The sequence below is a fragment of the Anabrus simplex genome, chromosome 6 (assembly GCF_040414725.1).
Source record: "Anabrus simplex isolate iqAnaSimp1 chromosome 6, ASM4041472v1, whole genome shotgun sequence".
NCBI lineage: Eukaryota > Metazoa > Arthropoda > Insecta > Orthoptera > Tettigoniidae > Anabrus > Anabrus simplex.
The window spans coordinates 267,976,395-267,994,222 of record NC_090270.1 but is presented as its reverse complement, the minus strand read 5'-3'; the positions used below and the strand labels follow the sequence as shown (position 1 = coordinate 267,994,222).

The 17,828-nt window shown below is 43.6% G+C and overlaps 1 protein-coding gene across 1 annotated transcript in view; it reads right to left on the bottom strand.

Moving 5' to 3' along the window:
* LOC136876434 (XK-related protein 4) overlaps nucleotides 1–17,828 on the bottom strand; it is a 103,362-nt gene that overhangs the window by 69,055 nt on the left and 16,479 nt on the right. Inside the window, exon 2 of the mRNA XM_067150406.2 lies at nucleotides 13,527–13,628. Within this exon, the coding sequence (XP_067006507.2) occupies nucleotides 13,527–13,628 (102 nt within the window). The remainder of the gene's footprint in view (nucleotides 1–13,526; nucleotides 13,629–17,828) is intronic.

The window sequence follows — 17,828 nt, the reverse complement described above, 5'->3', positions numbered from 1 at the left end:
GGCACAAGGATTTTTGTTCTTCTTACTTAAGTTCAACACTAGATTTCTGCTGGCAGTGTTCTCCAAGATTCTTTCATTCTCCGATACTGTGTTCAATATTTTACAAACAAAAAGTCTGGATATTCAGTACTGTGGCAAGAAGGTTGAGGAGCTCTTTTTAAATATCCAGTCTATGAGAGATGAAGATTTTGATAGTTTGTATGGACATGTTGATACTGAAATTGATGTTTATGGAGGACAGCCGTGCTCTAAAAATCGAAGAATTAGTGATGAACAAGAAAAATCAAATTACAAACGTCTATTCAATGAAATTATTGACAATGTACTTGTCCAAATAGGAGAGCGTTTTAAATGCATAAAGAAATTTGTGTTCTTCTCGCTGTTGGATTGTGATTTGTTTGAGAAGCACAGAAATATGTTTCCAGACAGTGATGTTACTGCCCTAGAAAAGACCTATGGGTCATTTTTCGACATTGTTCGCTTAAAAACCGAATTAAGTGTGATGTATTCATCTTCTGATTTTAAAGAGAAAAGTGTTTCAGACTTAATGCATTTTATGCGTACTAATAAATTGTACATGGGTATGCCAGAAATTTTCAAGCTCATCAAACTTGTAGCAACAATTCCTGCTACTACATCCTCTGCAGAACGTTCTTTCTCAACACTGAGACGCATTAATACATATTGCAGATCGACTCAAGGTCAAGAGAGGCTATCATCATTAGCTACGTTGTCGATTGAAAAAGGATTGCTTGCGAAAATTAGATTACAGTCCTCTTTCTATGATGAAGTTATTGATGGTTTTGTAAAGAGAAGCCGCAGAGTAGAGTTTGTTTTCAAGTAGGAAGATCTAATAAATAGTTGCAATTTTTCTTTGTACATAGTTTGATGTTTACTTGTTTAAATTATATAATCACTGGCTTGTCATAATTTGTTAATAATTATAAAATGTGTCTGATTGTTATTCTTTCGGCCATTCTTGAAGGTGTGACGTAACCAGTTTGAATGCATGTTCATGTAACCGATGATTAAAAAGTTCATGTGATTTAGCGATTATTGGGTTTATACATTTTATTCATTCAGAACTAACAAAGAAGTACAGTTAGTATACCTAACAAAGTGTAAATGTGCCTACATACAGTACTTATGTCATCCAGGATTGAAAAAATGGAAAAGTTGTTTATTGAAATTCTTTAGATTAATCACTTTGCAAAAACAATAGAACCACACAAAATATAACTTAATCTTCCACTTTGAATCAGTTATCTTCAACTGTCAAAGTGACGAAAACCTTCCCGCAAAGGCAATTGCGTGCCAGTGTCGCATAAGCATGACATCATTTGGCATGGCTGCTGCATGGTGTTCTACGAAGCACAATGCGATGTCAATAGCAGAGGCAGCATCAGTATAAGTCACATTGTCCGTCAAAGTTTCTTCTTCCTCACTGCCACTAGCTACATTGCCATCATGGTGACTTTGGACCAAACTCACTATTTCATGTTTGCTGCATTCTTCATTAACATCAACTACTGCCCACTCCTCTAGACAACCTTCTCCAGCATCCTCGCAACCCGGTACTTGTTGAAGAAAATGAAGGAGCTCAGTGTTATCATCTTGTGTGACAGGTGTAGGGGTAGGTGTTTTCTCAAACTCGAGGCTAGACCGAAGCTTCTTCCGAGATCTCCACAGTAAGTTCACACTTGTATTTTGCCAAGATTCTGCATCTCAGTAAATAACGTCTTTTATTGTAACATTCTTCAGCTTCTCAAGGATAGTAAGAGAACCATTTTCTACAATAAGATATCATGAGAGCATTTTTCAGTAGCTTAGTTTTATATTCTGTAGAAAACCTGGTCCATAGGCTGTAGAAGCGATGTCACATCAAGAGGCAGAAAAACTGCTTTTATGTCCCCCCCGCGTACCAACCACAAGTCTGGTGGGTGAGAAGGGGTATGGTCTGTCAGAAGTAAGGCTCGAAGTGTTTGTCCATTTTCTTCATTAAAATTTTTCACCGAAGGAACAAACTACTTGTGGCAAACCACTCATTAAAAAGAGAACTAGTCATCCATGCCTTGTTTTGATTCCTGTAATACACAGGGAGAGAATTCATATTCATATTCTTAAAGAGCTTGTAGTTTGACAAAGGAAACTATTCACCACAGTAAATTTACATTGAAGACGAGATTGTGTTGAACTTTAAAGCCCTTCCCAATAAAAGTCTTGCTTCTCAAGAGGAATCTTCTGCGCCAGGTTTTAAGATGAACGCAGTTGCATCTTACAGGTTTAACCTGCAGTAACGCTGCGGGATCAAACAAGCTTCCATCGATGGTGATTGGTAAATCTGCCAAATGAGGTTGTCTGCGGCCGTAACGTTGCAGGCTAACGTTAGTCCTAACCTAACTTGTACTCCGCCCTTTTCACAAGGGCACCCGAAAGGAAAAGGATCAGCAGAGTCCATCTCTCCCATGTGAAGGTACCTTAAGTCAGGTAGGGAGGGGTAAATACCACTGTTGGTGACCATGTAGATTTGGTTGTAAGCTATTTGTAAGAGTTTAGTTATAAGATAATGATAAGTTTATTGTAAGGTATTTATAAGGTTTTAGTTATAAGGTAATAATAAGTTTTGTTGTAAGTTAGTTGTAAGTAATTGTGTAGGTAAATACTGTAGGTATCCTCTAGTGTAATGGATTTAATATTATAAGTTAGGTAGGTTTTAGTTTAGGGTCACTGCTTGGAATTTATTCCCCTTACTTTCAGATTCAGGCCAAACTCCTGTAGTTTCCTTTCACCCCAACCGTAAACTTGTCAAATGAATGAATTATAGATAGTGCTTACCCCGGGGCTAGTGCCCTAATATCCCTGGTGTGCGAGGGAGAGCCCCTACTGCATACTCATTAAGCCACCCATTGGGTGACTACGCAAGATCTTTGAGCCCAGCAGCATACTTTTACCTCGAGTATTCCCCTGTCTGCTGCGGATGGTTTATGTTACAGTGGCTGCAGTGACCAGCTTCTTCTGACGGCAACCTGAAGTGTCAAGTTGGGAGGCGCACTCTGTGCCTTGGAAAATTCTAAATTCCCGTAGAGGGAATTAGATATTTTTCACCAATAGAGCATGTCAAAAACATATCAGATGTAAGGCTGGTTAATAGAGCAAATGCCTGAAAAGCCTTACATCTGATATGTTTTGCTCTATTGGTGAAAAATATCTAATTCCCTCTACGGGAATTTAGAATTTTCCATTCGGAATTGCTAGGCGGGCAATAATTCCATTGTGGAAATATATCTCCCTTATGCAGTTATCAGACTGTGCCTCATATAAGACTTCTGATAAGCTCACCTGCATATAAGCCGAGCTGGGGTGCGTGACGTTGTGCTCGGTCAAACGGGAACCGGAGCTAGGCCCCGAAGTGCCGGAACCCGAGCACGGGAAGGAACAGTCACATGCCTCCGTTGAGTCAGTGACTGTGGAGCAACACCAACACAAACTGGAGGCTACCTCTCCCCCTAACAAGAACCGAACCCTCACACCCAACCCAGTGGTCAGCCAGCCGGACGCCGGGAAAGCGGGACCCAGTTCCGCCAACCTGAGCGCAGAGGAGAAGGAGAGGGAAGGGAAAGTAACCCAGCCCCTGAGCTGCAAGGCCCAGGCAGGTGGGAGAAATAAGCCAAGTACCCGAGTCGATAGTAGCACCGATACATCTATCGGCTCAACCCAACCCCAGCACTCCACACACAAGAGGCAGACTCGGCAGAGCCCACCCCACCCGGGTGAGCGGGAAACTCGGACTCGGAGTCGGACGAGGCCTCACTGGTGATCGACCTTACAGGCGCATCCCAGGAGGCCGAATCTGAGAGCTCCGAGGGAGAGAGACTCAGCCAGCACGGGGTGACCGAACCCGAGGTCCCAGCCACCCAGCCGGGAAACCAGGGTGACGGCTTCAGGGAGGCAAAAGGGAGAAGGAGGGGGAAGGGGAAGTAACCCAGCCCCTGAGCCGCAAGGCCCAGGCAGGTGGGAGAAATAAGCCAAGTACCCGAGTCGATAGTAGCACCGATACATCTATCGGCTCAACCCAACCCCAGCACTCCACACACAAGAGGCAGACTCGGCAGAGCCCACCTCCACCACCACAACAAAAGAAACAGGTCACCCGTAAGGGGTCAACCCCCCCACCCCTTACGGTCTACACTACAAACACAAAGACACTCGAAACGGAGCTCCTCAAAAGGCTACCGCATGACCAGAGACAGTATTACTTCTCCAGGCCGAGAGTTGACGCGCACGAAGCGATCCGGCTCCACATGCAAACCTTTGAGAGCTACGAAACTGCTATCGGCGTGCTAAAAGGGCTAAATATTAATTTTGTAAAAGTATTGCCCAACAGCACAATGAAGCGGTTCGTAGTGAGGACCCCCGTTAACGGAAGTAATGCGGACGAAATCCAGCTTGCATTGAAAGCACAGGATATCCCCGCATTCTCCGTTGTGCGGATGAGAGCAGGGAATAGGCCAGCCAAGGGCAACCTATTCCTAGTTGCCGTGGCGGACACCCCAGACGCGGACAATCTGCGCAAAATGCGGATGCTCGCGAACATGCTGGTGTCAGTCAAGCCATACCACCCCCCAGCCACTGGCCCCCAATGTGGAGTGTGTCAGAGGCATGGCCATCCAGGGGCGGCGTGCCGACTGGAGCCCAGATGCCGCAGATGCGCAGCCTCCCACTTGTCCCGCGACTGCCCCCACGGCAACGACCCAGCGTACTCTAAGTGTGCTAACTGCGGGAGAAAACACGTGGCCAATTTTAAAGACTATCCTAGCCGCAAGGACTACGAAGCCGCCCATCAAGGCAAAGGGCCAAAGGGTAACAAGCGTGGCAACCCTAAGGCCCAAGCAGGCCCTTCAGGCTCAGGCGCTTCACGCAAAAAGAACCCAGGCCCCTCAGGTAAAAAGGACCCTTCAGGTCCTCCAGGCCCGTCAGGCACAAAGAGCCGAAAACAAGGTCCTTCAGACAACCAGCGCCCATCAGGTGGAGGCATCTTAAAATTTCAAGCCCATACGGACGGTAGATAAACACAACCCCGGGCCCTCAGCCCAACCAGCCTCCACCACCATCCGAACTAAGACCTCAAACAACAACAACAACAAGAAGGCCCAGCCCCATGTAAATAAACAAAGGCAGGTTAAGTCCACGCCAGCACCTCCCGAGCTGCTAGAGGGCCCGCCCCAGGCCAGCTCCGCCCCCCGCAGAGAACCTGCCGATCAGCATCCGCACCACCACCACCCCCCCTCGCCACCCCCTCTCCACCACACCAATCACACCAACTACACAGTTACAGGCACAACAGCCAGCGGGGAACATGGCAGTGAAGGCGTTCAGGGAAAGGATAGAAGAAATCCTGAAAACCTTCTTTCCGAACCTGAACCTCTCGGTAGCCATAACCACTGGTGTTATGATGGCCAACATGCTCCCCTACCCCTGGCTAAGGGACCTGGCTAATGCAATCTCCGAACTCCTAACCCCGGATGGCTGAACAACCCAACGAAGATAATAATAATAATAATAATAATAATAATAATAATAATAACAACACGCAGGAGCTTCGAGTTCTTATATGGAACTGCCAGGGCGTCAGGTCTAGGAAATATGAACTCGAAGCATTCCTAGCCACGAACACCATACACATAGCTCTCCTAACAGAAACCTTGCTCCCACCGGGGAAGAAGTTCACCGTAAGAGGCTATAAAATACACCGTAGCGACAAGGCAAACAAATAATGTAGATGTTGATTCCCATAAGGAACCTATTTGATGGCCAGGCAGGCATCTATTTTTGGAAATGAGACATAGCTCTCATAGTGCATTGGCACTGCTGGTGGCTTCAAATAGCCTATGCAGTGGCCTCCACGGTATGCACTAGCCTTGCGTCTTGGGTGGTGTGCTAAGTCCCAACTGACGAGCCTAACTTAGCACACGAGGGCGAAACGCAGGCAACCAAGAATGAGTTAGCTGGAAAATTTATAATGTCCAATAACGGACCATTATATTGGTATTATAAGGCAAACAAAGTCGGAGGAGTGGCAGTTCTGGTAAGGAAGGACATTAAACATATGGAAATAGACTTACCAGAACTGGTCGAGCTGGAGGCATGCGGAATTGCCATGCCAGTGCGAGGAACACTCGTCAATGTCATATCGGCATACTCCAGACCTAAACATCTAAACACACAAGACATCGAATCGGTACTAAGGCTAAATCGAAACACGATACTAGGAGGAGACCTAAACTCGAAACACGCCAGCTGGGGATGCCTGAAACCTAACCCAGACAGCACAAGGCTGTACAACCACATGCTATCCCAGGACTATATGGTAACAGCCCCCAGTGAAGCCACGTTCCTAGCGCCAAATGAACAAGTCGATGATATTCTAGACATAGCCCTACTGCGAAATATTCCTCAAAGACACACCATAAAGGTCATTAACGACCTAGGGTTGAGGCATCAACCAGTAATATTTACACTGGCAGCGAACCCGGAGGAATATGAGAATAACCCCAAGCGCCGACTCAACTATAAAGCAGCCAAATGGGGTAAATTTGAAAGAAAACTCGATTCACTCCTACAGGGGACTGAGGACATACAAATAGTAAACCCAGCCCAAACGGATGAATCCCTAAAAACACTCATAAATGCGATCCAGGCAGCCACAACTGCGAGCATCCCGGTTCACAAACCTAGACAAAACACTAACATTGAATTACCGGCCCACATTAAAGATCTAATACGACAGCGCAACAGACACAAGCGTAACTGGGCCCGATACCACCGCGATGAAGACCGGATACGTAAAAATGAACTCAGGGTCGAAATCGAAACCGGAATAATGGAGTATAGGTCTCAGATCTGGAATAACAAACTGAGTACGTTTGACACTAATACCAGGCCGGTTTGGAACTTAGCGAGATATTTCACACGAGAACCACACGTGATCCCAACAATTAAGGGACCTAACGGACCAGTATACGAAAACCAAGATAAAGCCGAGGTGATAGCCGACTCACTGGAAGAGGCCTTTTCGCCCAATGACGAACCGTCAGACCCCGCCTTCATTAGGCAAACAGAGGCCAAGGTAGCGGAATTCCTAGCAAACGCACCTAAACCTGAGGTTAAGAAGGCTAATATCCACGAAATTAAGTGGATAATAGACCACCTTAACCCGAAGAAGGCACCCGGCCCAGACGAGATACAGAACATAATATTAAAAAAGCTAACTCCGAAAGCCCTCGCACTACTCACTAAAATATACAACGCAATGTTCCAATTGCAGTATTATCCAGAACAGTGGAAAAAGGCGAGAATCCTTGTATTTGGCAACCAGGCAAGGACAAATCTAACCCTAATAACTACAGGCCCATCAGTCTCCTGGACGCCCTCAGCAAAGTATTCGAGAAAATACTGCTGAAAAGGCTAATAGCACATATCAAGGAAAGAGGAATCATTCGAAATGAACAATTCGGTTTCAGGAACGGCCACTCCGCCCCGCAACTGCTTACCCGGGTCCTATAATTAAATCATACCTGGAAGGCCGAGAGTTCCAAGTAGACGTTCATAACACACTGTCAAGCACGCGACCGATCAGGGCGGGCATAGCCCAAGGGTCACTAATAGGGCCAATCCTGTTCATTCTATTTACGAATGACATGCCGACAGCGGACCTCACTACCACGCACCTCTACGCGGATGACACTGCTATCACAGTACAGCACTTTCAACTAGCATGCACCCGAAAGAGACTACAAGTAGCACTGCGAACCCTCGAGCCCTGGCTAACCAAATGGCGTATCAAGGTCAATGTAGACAAATGCCAAGCTGTAATGTTCACTAGGAAGAACAGACGCACACACAGGCCAGCCAATATAAAACCGCTCAAACTATTCAATCGTGATATAGCATGGCACGACAAGGTCAAATATCTAGGAGTAGTCCTAGATAGAAAACTAACCATGCTATATCACATTAAAGAGATCAAGCGGAAAACACATGCACGATTGTCACAGCTCTATCCCATACTGAACAAAAGATCCAGTATTAACAAGAGAGTAGCAATCAACATGTACAAGGCCCTAATTAGGCCAATAATAACGTACGCAGCCCCCGCCTGGGGCTACACTGCTAAGACAAATCTGGATAAGCTGGAGCTAATACAAAACAAATGCATTCGAGCAGCGGCTAGACTCCCGTACGACACGCCAATACGCCATCTACGCTCTACTGCGAAAGTCAGCTCGATAAGGCAACACATACGAAAACAAACACTCCGAATGTACAAGAAGTCATGGGGTAGTAAGGTCAACCCACTTGTCAGTGGAATCGGACGCTATGACGTCGACCTATACACAAAATACCCCACGCCGAAACACATTCTGTTCAGCTACAGGGTTAGGAGGCCGGGGGGCCAAAGCCGCCCTCGCTCCTAAGCTGACACCTACCCACTATACCGCTCCACTTAACATTCCGCCCACACACCACACTGCAGCACCTGTATATATGTACATACCTGATCACCTATATCCTAGATTAAGCAATACTACTATTATTATGCTATGTTATGTTTTTGTTATGTTATGTTACAGACCTAGCCACCACCGGTAATCAAGCGAGGGAGGATTGAGATAAGAAATATATCAAGACGAAGGCAACTCAGCCTTAATAAGGGACGACCCAATCCACCCCCGCCCCCTGCCAGCGACAAGGGAGTGGACAGATAACATACCCCTGATAATATCATTTAATTATACGATGTACTTGTTTTACAGGACACGAGAGCGGAAGAGAGCGGCTCGCACTCTAAAGTTTTAAATGTATATATGTACAAATTGTTGCAGAGACAAGTGTGTTCCAATAACACCGCATAGAGGGACATCAACAGGCGGAAGAAGATAGCCCCTTGCATTACGTAAGGCTTGGCTTTAATTCCCCCCTCTCCAAAAGGAGACTTCGCACCAGGGACTGCTGGCTGCTGGGCAATGGGACGAACCTGTGGCCCAGAGCCCAGACGCTACCAGACCCGAGCTGCACCAGGCAGTGACAAGAAGGACTGATCCCCTCAATAACAGAAAATGGCAAGGAAATGGTTATGTTTGCATGACACATAATCCTAACTAACACAACCTCTGGTCTATCTCCAGCCCACATCCTTGCATGTGCTATCAAAAGAAGTCAGGTTTTACATGTAGGCTCTTTCTTCTTTCTGCCTATGTGGTTTTTCCCTGACCCTTCAATACCATACTTCAACACCATATACCTAACACAATCTCGCCTGGTAAAGTGTCTGACATGGAAGCAGGCAGATACTCCTTGTATCACTTCCCACTCTACCCAGCTATCTCTTTTTTACTTAGAAATTAATAGCATGTCGGAGGCCATGTAGATTGAGTCGATGGTCACGGCGGGGGAGCGGACTACGGGGGCCCCCCGTAAAAAAAAAAAAATAATAATAATCACCTGCATACACCCAGCGTCAGTGGGTAGGGTCTGACACATCCCACTCTGACGAGTCTAGTGTCAGACCTAAGACTAAACGCTGGTTAATAGAGCAAACGCCTGAAAAGCTTTATATCTGATATGTTTCTCTGTGCCTTGGGCGCTACCATCCGGCACCACGATCTGTGATGAACGTCCTAATGGTGGCAGTCTGGTGTCTCACCCATCTGCTTATTTGGTGCAAGATACCATTGGACTGCAATTTACATAGCTACCTGGGTTGGACTGAAATTGAATGGAGGCTAGCGACAAAACGGCCGTGTCGGCAGCAAGAACCTGTGGGCTAGCTGTGCTGTGACTGGTGTGAAAAAGTGGTGCAAAATATTTAGTCCATAACTTGACTAAGGAGGCCTAGAACACTGTCTGACTAGAAAGCGAGTTGGTTCTGGATTATTAACAATGGGCAAAAGGAATGAGTGTACATCCTTTGGTGAACAGAGTAGAAATTGTCAAAGCAATTGTAAAAGGTTCTGAAGGCATTTTGAAGTGTAGTGTGACTATCCATGTGGACCTTTATGTGATATTTATTGAATAGGTGGATCTATGAACACCTTTATTATTTTTGAAAATTATTGGTAAACCGTAAACTCCAGGCTACTAAAAGGACCTTTAGTGTAGCGACAGTTTGTTTTGTTTATTGTTGGAAAGTCAACTTCAAGGAATCACGATTGTTAGGGTCATGTATCTTTCCTATCTATACTATGTGAGAACGTTTTATAAATTGATCGCTTTCTCCCCAGTACAATTATGTTAATGATCGAGCGTGGCTCGACTTTCGGGAGGAGGAAGATGTCACAGGTGTAGAATGTATTGGAAGTGGAAAGTGTTTATTGAAGACTTTATTTGTAAACCTTCCGTAGTACTTACTGTATGATCTGAAGTGTGGTGGTATAATGTTTTATTTGTATGCCAGGTAACGACCTAACCTGTACAGTGTAATATTTTGGTAACTAGTAGATTTCATTTCTATATTTACTGGAAATGTCCAGAAAGTTGTCACATGAATTTTTGAACAGGGTGTGTTGCCTTTTGTTGGTTATGTATTCTAGAAAGTATTTTCTGACTATTCTGGAAATGGAAGATTCGCGATCGTATGTATTCGAGAAAGTATTTTAACATTGCGACTGAAGTAAGAGTTGTGATTGGTGAATCTGGGTGACGATAGGCAGGCCCCTGCGTTCTGATTGGCTACTCCAAGGCCAGGGTTTCCCTTTTAAAGAGAGCCAGGCAGCATTTCGTGGTCTGTCTGTGGTCTGTGAGCGGTCTGTCTGGTTGTCCGAAGTTTTGACGTCGTCTCGCTACCGGGATGGGCCACTTTGGGGTAAGCACTCTTGATTTACGTTCCACCTTAAATTTCCAATAATGTTCGCTTGCTTTTTCATATAGGAGTCTGCCCTAACCTCACCTAGATTCGCCACTCAATTATTTTGGATGCCTTAGCTTTTCAGCTGGGCTTGCCTGTTTGTTTCCAAGGCATTCCCCTTTCCTTGTTTCACTAAACATGTAAATTGTAGTTTTATATATTTACCTCGGGGTTTTGCCTCAAGTAGTTCCATGTCACTTGATGTACGCCAGAGTTTTGAAAGGTACGTTTAACTTCACTGTAAATTGTAATTGCATATTACGTTTATTCCTACCTTCTAAATTGTATTGTACAAACTGTTTGGTAACTAGATATATTGTATTGGCTTGACTCTTTGAACTTGTAGGAAGCTATTATCAAGGAACGTGTAAGTTGTGTGTATCACAGAACATGTAATTCGTAGTTTACGAGTTGTGTGTCTGTACCTTCCGCATGGCTGAATTTGTTCAGAATTCATTTGTAAAGACCATTTGTAAATAATATTTTGAAAATTAAGGATCACGGTTGATTATTTCGGAAACTGCAACCTATCTCCATGGCCTTGGTAGGTTCCCAGCTCCTTCCCAATTTCCTGGTTTATTGTTATCTAGTTGCCCTACTGACATTTACTAATGTTGTTATCGGCGGAGCTCCGCATAGTTTCAGCCGATGTTTCGCTAAGTGTGTAGTGGTTTTTGGTAGTGTGTAATTGCACTTATTTTCCTCCCTTTACTGTGTTTGGTGTTTTGTTTAGTGTAACTGCTGCAGTAACGGTTACATATTTCATGTGCGCTTTGTGTTTATAAATGAAAAATAGGCAGCTTCTGGGAGGGGCAAACAAACAACATTGAAACGTAAGCAGTGCGATCTACCACTGTGCAGGAGGGAGTGCATTTTGGAATACCATCAGGAAAATGTGAATATTCAAAATTAAGGTGAGCACACATTTATATGCACTAATCATTTAAGAACGAAATGCAAAAGAAATTACATTTATATCTTTATTCGTATGACTTCTATTTTCTTTTAAAGAGTGGTATTTATGCTGCTGTGTCTATTGTGATTTAAAGGACTGTCTGTAAACACGATAACTACGGCCAGGCATCCGTCCTTAGACAGGAGCGGCAAAGGATTAAAGCTTTCAGATTTTGCTCTACAGTATAAAAACTGTGTTTTCGTTTGCTTGCCAGAACTTAAAATCAAAATATTAATCAACACAGTTCACTTAAATAAAATCCCAACAACAACAACAACACAACTCTAACAAAAAGAAAAACATAAATTATGCAATGACAGCAGACACGAACAGAACAACAGACTGGAGCTGACTTAACTAAACTGTAAGGGTAGTGTTCTATTTTTAGCGGAGGCCTGCCAAACAACAATAGTTGGCTACATGCCCACCAGTCAAGGTCACTAACCTCGCTCATCGCATGCCAATCCAGCCTGATGATATAGATGTTGATTCCCATATTTATATTTATAAACATTTACTCATTTATATTTATATAAAATTTACTCATTCGGAACAAATATTTCTGATTCCCTATGGGAATCAACATCTATATCATCTGATGGCCAGGCAGGCATCAATTTTTGGTAATGAGACAAAGTCTCTAGTATGCATTGGCACTGCCGGTGGCTCTAAGTAGCCTATGCAGTGGCCTCCACGGTATGCACTAGCCATGCGTCTTGGTGGGTGTGCTACTTACCAACTGATGAGCCCAACTTAGCACACTGGAGTGAAACGCTGGCAACCGGAATGAGTAAGCTGGAAAATGTATAATGTCCAATAACGGACCATTTATATTGGTATTATAATCCAGCCTGACTTGCTCAATGTACAGTCCTGTATTGTAACGAGGGCTGGTTATTATGTTATGAACATTATTTGGCTATTCCAAACAAACTGAAATCCGAACAGGCCACAGCCCAAATTAGTTCTGATTTGAGGGGTTTCAGTGTAGTATATTCCAGAGGGGTGTAAACAATCTTTTTTTTTGCTAGTGGCTTTACACTGCACCGACACAGGTCTTATGGCGACGATGAGATAGGAAAGGGCTAGGAGTTGGAAGTAAGCGGCTGTGGCCTTAATTACGGTACAGCCCCAGTATTTGCCTGGTGTGAAAATAGGAAACTACGAAAAACCATCTTCAGGGCTGCTGACAGTGGGATCTGAACCCACTATCTCCAGGATGCAAGTTCACAGCTGCGCGCCCCTAACAGCATGGCCAACTCGTCCGGTAAAACAATATCTTCAGAATAAGTTTATGTGTAGTGGTTGACCCACGATGACTTGGCTATAAACATGGATTCTCATGGTGTTTGATTTGGACAGTTATTAGTAGGCTGTGTATCTGATCTTGTTACTAATTTATTATGTTTGTTATATTTTATTATGAAAGTTTACATTATTTTGTTAATTTGTGGTTTGTAAATAAATAAATAAAACCAGACAGGTTTACATCATTGTCGATAAGATAATGTCAAAATAAATAAAAGTGTTAAAGTACTGGGTATTTCTGCCAGTCAAACTGAGTGGCCACCTTAAAATACAATGTGAATTTTTTGTAACTTAAAAAAAAAAAAAAAAAAAGATCAAATGTTATTTATATTTGTGAAACTGAGACCTGTATATCAATACCTGAGGATTGGTGCCAACTGTAGAAGTAACATGACAATCCTTAGGACCCATTTCCACAGTGGAGGTTTAGGCACTGACTGCTCATCTCCATCGATGATGTACCTATACAAAGGACACAACTTATTTTCATTTTAACAGAAAGCAGCATCAGCTGAAAGAGAAACATGGGATAAAATTAAGCAACAGGTGATCTTCCTGAGATTAAGGTAGTAATGATTATTGTTTTAAGGGGCAAAACAACATGATTATCAGTCCCATTATCTCACTAAGGGCTTGCAACCGAAAGTCACTCAAATTCCCTTGGCACAGTTTCTTCAGTATATGTTTCCCACCTCACCTTTCACAGTCACTTTTTTTATTTCCACCATAAAAGTTACCAAGTTTCCAGTGGAACATCCTTATTTCTTCAGAAACGAGAGTGTTCCTTTATAATTATTGCTTATGCCAATGATCCTCATTCTATATAATGGTTCTCACAGACAATTAGGTACAGTAACTACTGTATAAACAGAAATCCACAAAAAATAATTTATATGTCTATCAACTCGTTCTACTACTATCATACAAGTAATGGAAAGGAACAAACATACTGTGTCACGGTGTTTACATTATTATGTTTTCCTATACAACTTTACATACTACTATGGTAATAAACAGTTTCCTGAGGAAATGGTTCTGCTTTGAACCCGAAGTACACTAGTATCCAAAATTAAAGCAACAAACTGAAATTATTTCTCCCGTGTCCATTTGACCACATAATAAAATCAGGTGACAGTAACGTGTAAACAAATTATACTAGACATGTATTCTGCCTGGCAGATGGCATGCTTCTCTTCATCCAATCATGAAAAGTGATGACATCAGTGCCCCTATCAGCTTGTGTACGTAGTGTGTACCGTCACATTCATCAAACTTCCACGTTCACTGTGATTTCAGGTATGGCACAGAAGACGCCTGGACGACTTCCTGCGGTGGAGGGCAATTGGATGAGCGGAAGATGGAGAATCCCATGCTGAAGTGGGCACATGGCTTAATATGCATTAGTCTATCGATTCTCGGATGTGGCACCAGCTTTTAGAGTTGGAAACTGTGTCCCTAAGACCAGGAGTGACATCTAAAAAACAGAACCGTTATTTGGCCAAAAGAGCGAGACGGTACAACCATAGGACTACACTGCAGTCGCATCTGATCTCAGAGCAGCCAATGCAACAGTTGAATCAAAGCAAACGGTGAACAGATGGCTTAGGCAGAGAGGACAATGTCGGTGACCAGCTGACCCTGACGCACGTTTGCAGAAGATGTCTAGTGAAGTCAACATGTCCCCTGGACAGCTGAACAGTGGACCAATTTTCTGTTTGGAGATAAATTCCATTTCAATCTTCAGGATGATTCAAAACGGATTTGCATCTCGCAAGAACATGGAACACGATGAGATCTTGACACCTCATGTTCCTTTTTTCGAGGTGCTGTGGGCCCAGATTTCATACTGATGGACAGTGTTTACTTTGTAAATACTTTATATTTGACTATACCCGATACTATTTTGTGATTTTTTTTTTAATGTGCATCATCCTGTTGTTTCTCAGATGTGGCACCAGTTCTTAAGAGTCCAAAACTGTGTCCTAAAGACCAAAAGAGGACTACACAGCAGTGGCATTTGACCTCACAACCGCCACTACAACAGGTGAATCGAGGGAAATGGTGTACAAAATGCTTAGACAGAGAGGATTTCACTGTTGGCGACCAGCTGTATGTGTACACCCTGTAGCATGTGCACAGCAGAGAATTTAAAAAAATAATAGGCCTACAGAAGGAAAGAATTTCCATATGGTGCTTTAATTTTGGACACTAATAGTGTACTCAATTTAAGAGAAAAGAATGAAATAAATAACTATTGTTAAACTGTGGTAAGACCCTACTGTCCAACATTCAACTCTTTGCAGCCAACAAACTCTTTGGATGCAAATTCCTCATTTCACTCTCATCTCACTTACATAAATTTTTTTAAACATCACACGAAAACCTTCTAAGCAGATTCAGCTAGCAGCTGGAAACTGCATTATGACGATGATATGAAAACCTTCCCAATTCCCTCATGTTTCTTTTGTCTCTTATCCTACCATACAGGTGTCTCGAAACATCAGGCTAAATGCATTCTGTACACACACATTCAGAAAGAAATTTGACACCCGGCATTACCAAATAAACACAGAAAATGAATAGTAACTTTCAGTTATATTGTAGAAATTAAATATACAAAGGAGTATGGAAAAGTTGGACTAGTTGGACTAGTCAAAAGAGTGGTTGAATGGGTGGTTACATTTCAGAGAATTAGAGTAGGTGAAGTGTTATCTGATCCTGTAATGATTCAGAGGGGTTTACCCTGCAGGGTAGTATTACTGGACCTTTATATTTTCTTATTATTTTATATATAAAAACTAGCTGATGTACCCGTGCTTTGCTAAGGAATTCTACACTGTATACAGAATTCTAGGTTAAGTAGTGTACATGTTGGGAGTCAGATTGTATTAAACTGCATAACTCTTAATGATACCCCAGAATGGGGAAGTCACCATACGTCTTTTCACATGCGAAGACTGGGTTAGGGAATTTTCAGGTTTTTTTTTTTTTTTTTTTGCTTTACGTTGCACCAACACATAGGTCTCATGGCGACGATGGGACAGGAAAGGGCTAGGAGTGGGAAGGAAGTGGCCGTGGCCTTAAGGTATAGCCCCAGCATTTGCCTGGTGTGAAAATGGGAAACCACGGAAAACCATCTTCAGGGTTGCCGATAGTGGGGTTCAAACCTACTCTCCCGAATACTGGATACTGGCCGCACTTAAGCGACTGCAGCAATCAAGCTCGGTAATTTTCAGTTTAATGGCAGGCCCTCTTGCCTACTATCAGTCACTATCAGGTTGGGGAGTTTTCATTATGATGGCAGGCCCACTAGCCTACTGCCAGTCAGAATCAAGTTGGGCAGTTTTCATTATAATAGCAGACACACACTCTTCACCTGTCGTTTTTACATGCTCAGAAAAACTGCCTTTGTGGTTTTCCCAGCTGTCAACATAGGTCATTACAATGACATCCGTAAAAATGATGCAATTAAAAGCAATGCTTTCATATGAAATACTCTATCAAATGAAAAACCGCACATTTTCTCACTTTTAACAAACAGTACTATGCTGCCGTTCTAACAGTGCCAAGTTCCACAGGTGGAATGACCAGGCCTCAGGCAGCTGTGAACACTCCTCTGCTATTATTCTGTTAAGTGTGCATAATGATCAGTCCAATCAGTGCCTCAGAGTAGGAATCGAATAGGTGGAATACCATGATGAACCCCTGTGTTACGTACCAGTACTATCAGAAAATTTATGAACCAGAGGAATGGCACGCTAAAGAAGAAATTTATCTAACTTCACAGCTACTTCTAGCCAATATTCAGGCAGGCTGTTATACTCGGTACGCTGCAGTAATCTCATCTATCGGAGATGAGTGACGGCAGAAGACACAAATGGTGGTGGTGGTGATTATTGTTTTAAGAGGAAGTACAACTAGGCAACCATCCTCTATATAACACTAATCAGAGAGAAAATATGGAAGGGATCCGACGCTTCGAAAAATGAAGGTATCGGCCAAAGAAAGACAAGGGCCACGAAGGGTGTGAAAATGAAAGACTCCCTAGCCCTCGCAAACCTAATATAGTCCGTTTTGGTTGAAAGCGTCCTGCGCGAGAAATGGTTGCGCATGCAGTGGTGGGAGCTATCGTCCCCCCACTCCTACAGCTGGTCCAGTCGCCAGGCTAGCGCTGAAGTGAAAACGTCTTTCAAGCGGCGCGTGTTGTTACGTGCGAGCTAAGTTGAAATTACTGAAGTGACGAGCATGGCTTCTAGGTCCTCTTCTAAATCTGGGAGACCACTGCGAGGCTAGGCACGTGAAAGTGTTTATACCATGAGTGAACATATGAAACATATCATCCAGATCTCAATCACACTGAGTCGGTTTGGGGAGATATCAAAGGAGAGGTCCGTGATAAGAATATATCTCACCGGGCGAGTTGGCCGTGCGCGTAGAGGCGCGTGGCTGTGAGCTTGCATCCGAATCCCACTATCGGCAGCCCTGAAGATGGTTTTCCGTGGTTTCCCATTTTCACACCAGGCAAATGCTGGGGCTGTACCTTAATTAAGGCTACGGCCGCTTCCTTCCAACTCCTAGGCCTTTCCTATCCCATCGTCGCCATAAGACCTATCTGTGTCGGTGCGACGTAAAGCCCCTAGCAAAAAAAAAGAATATATCTCA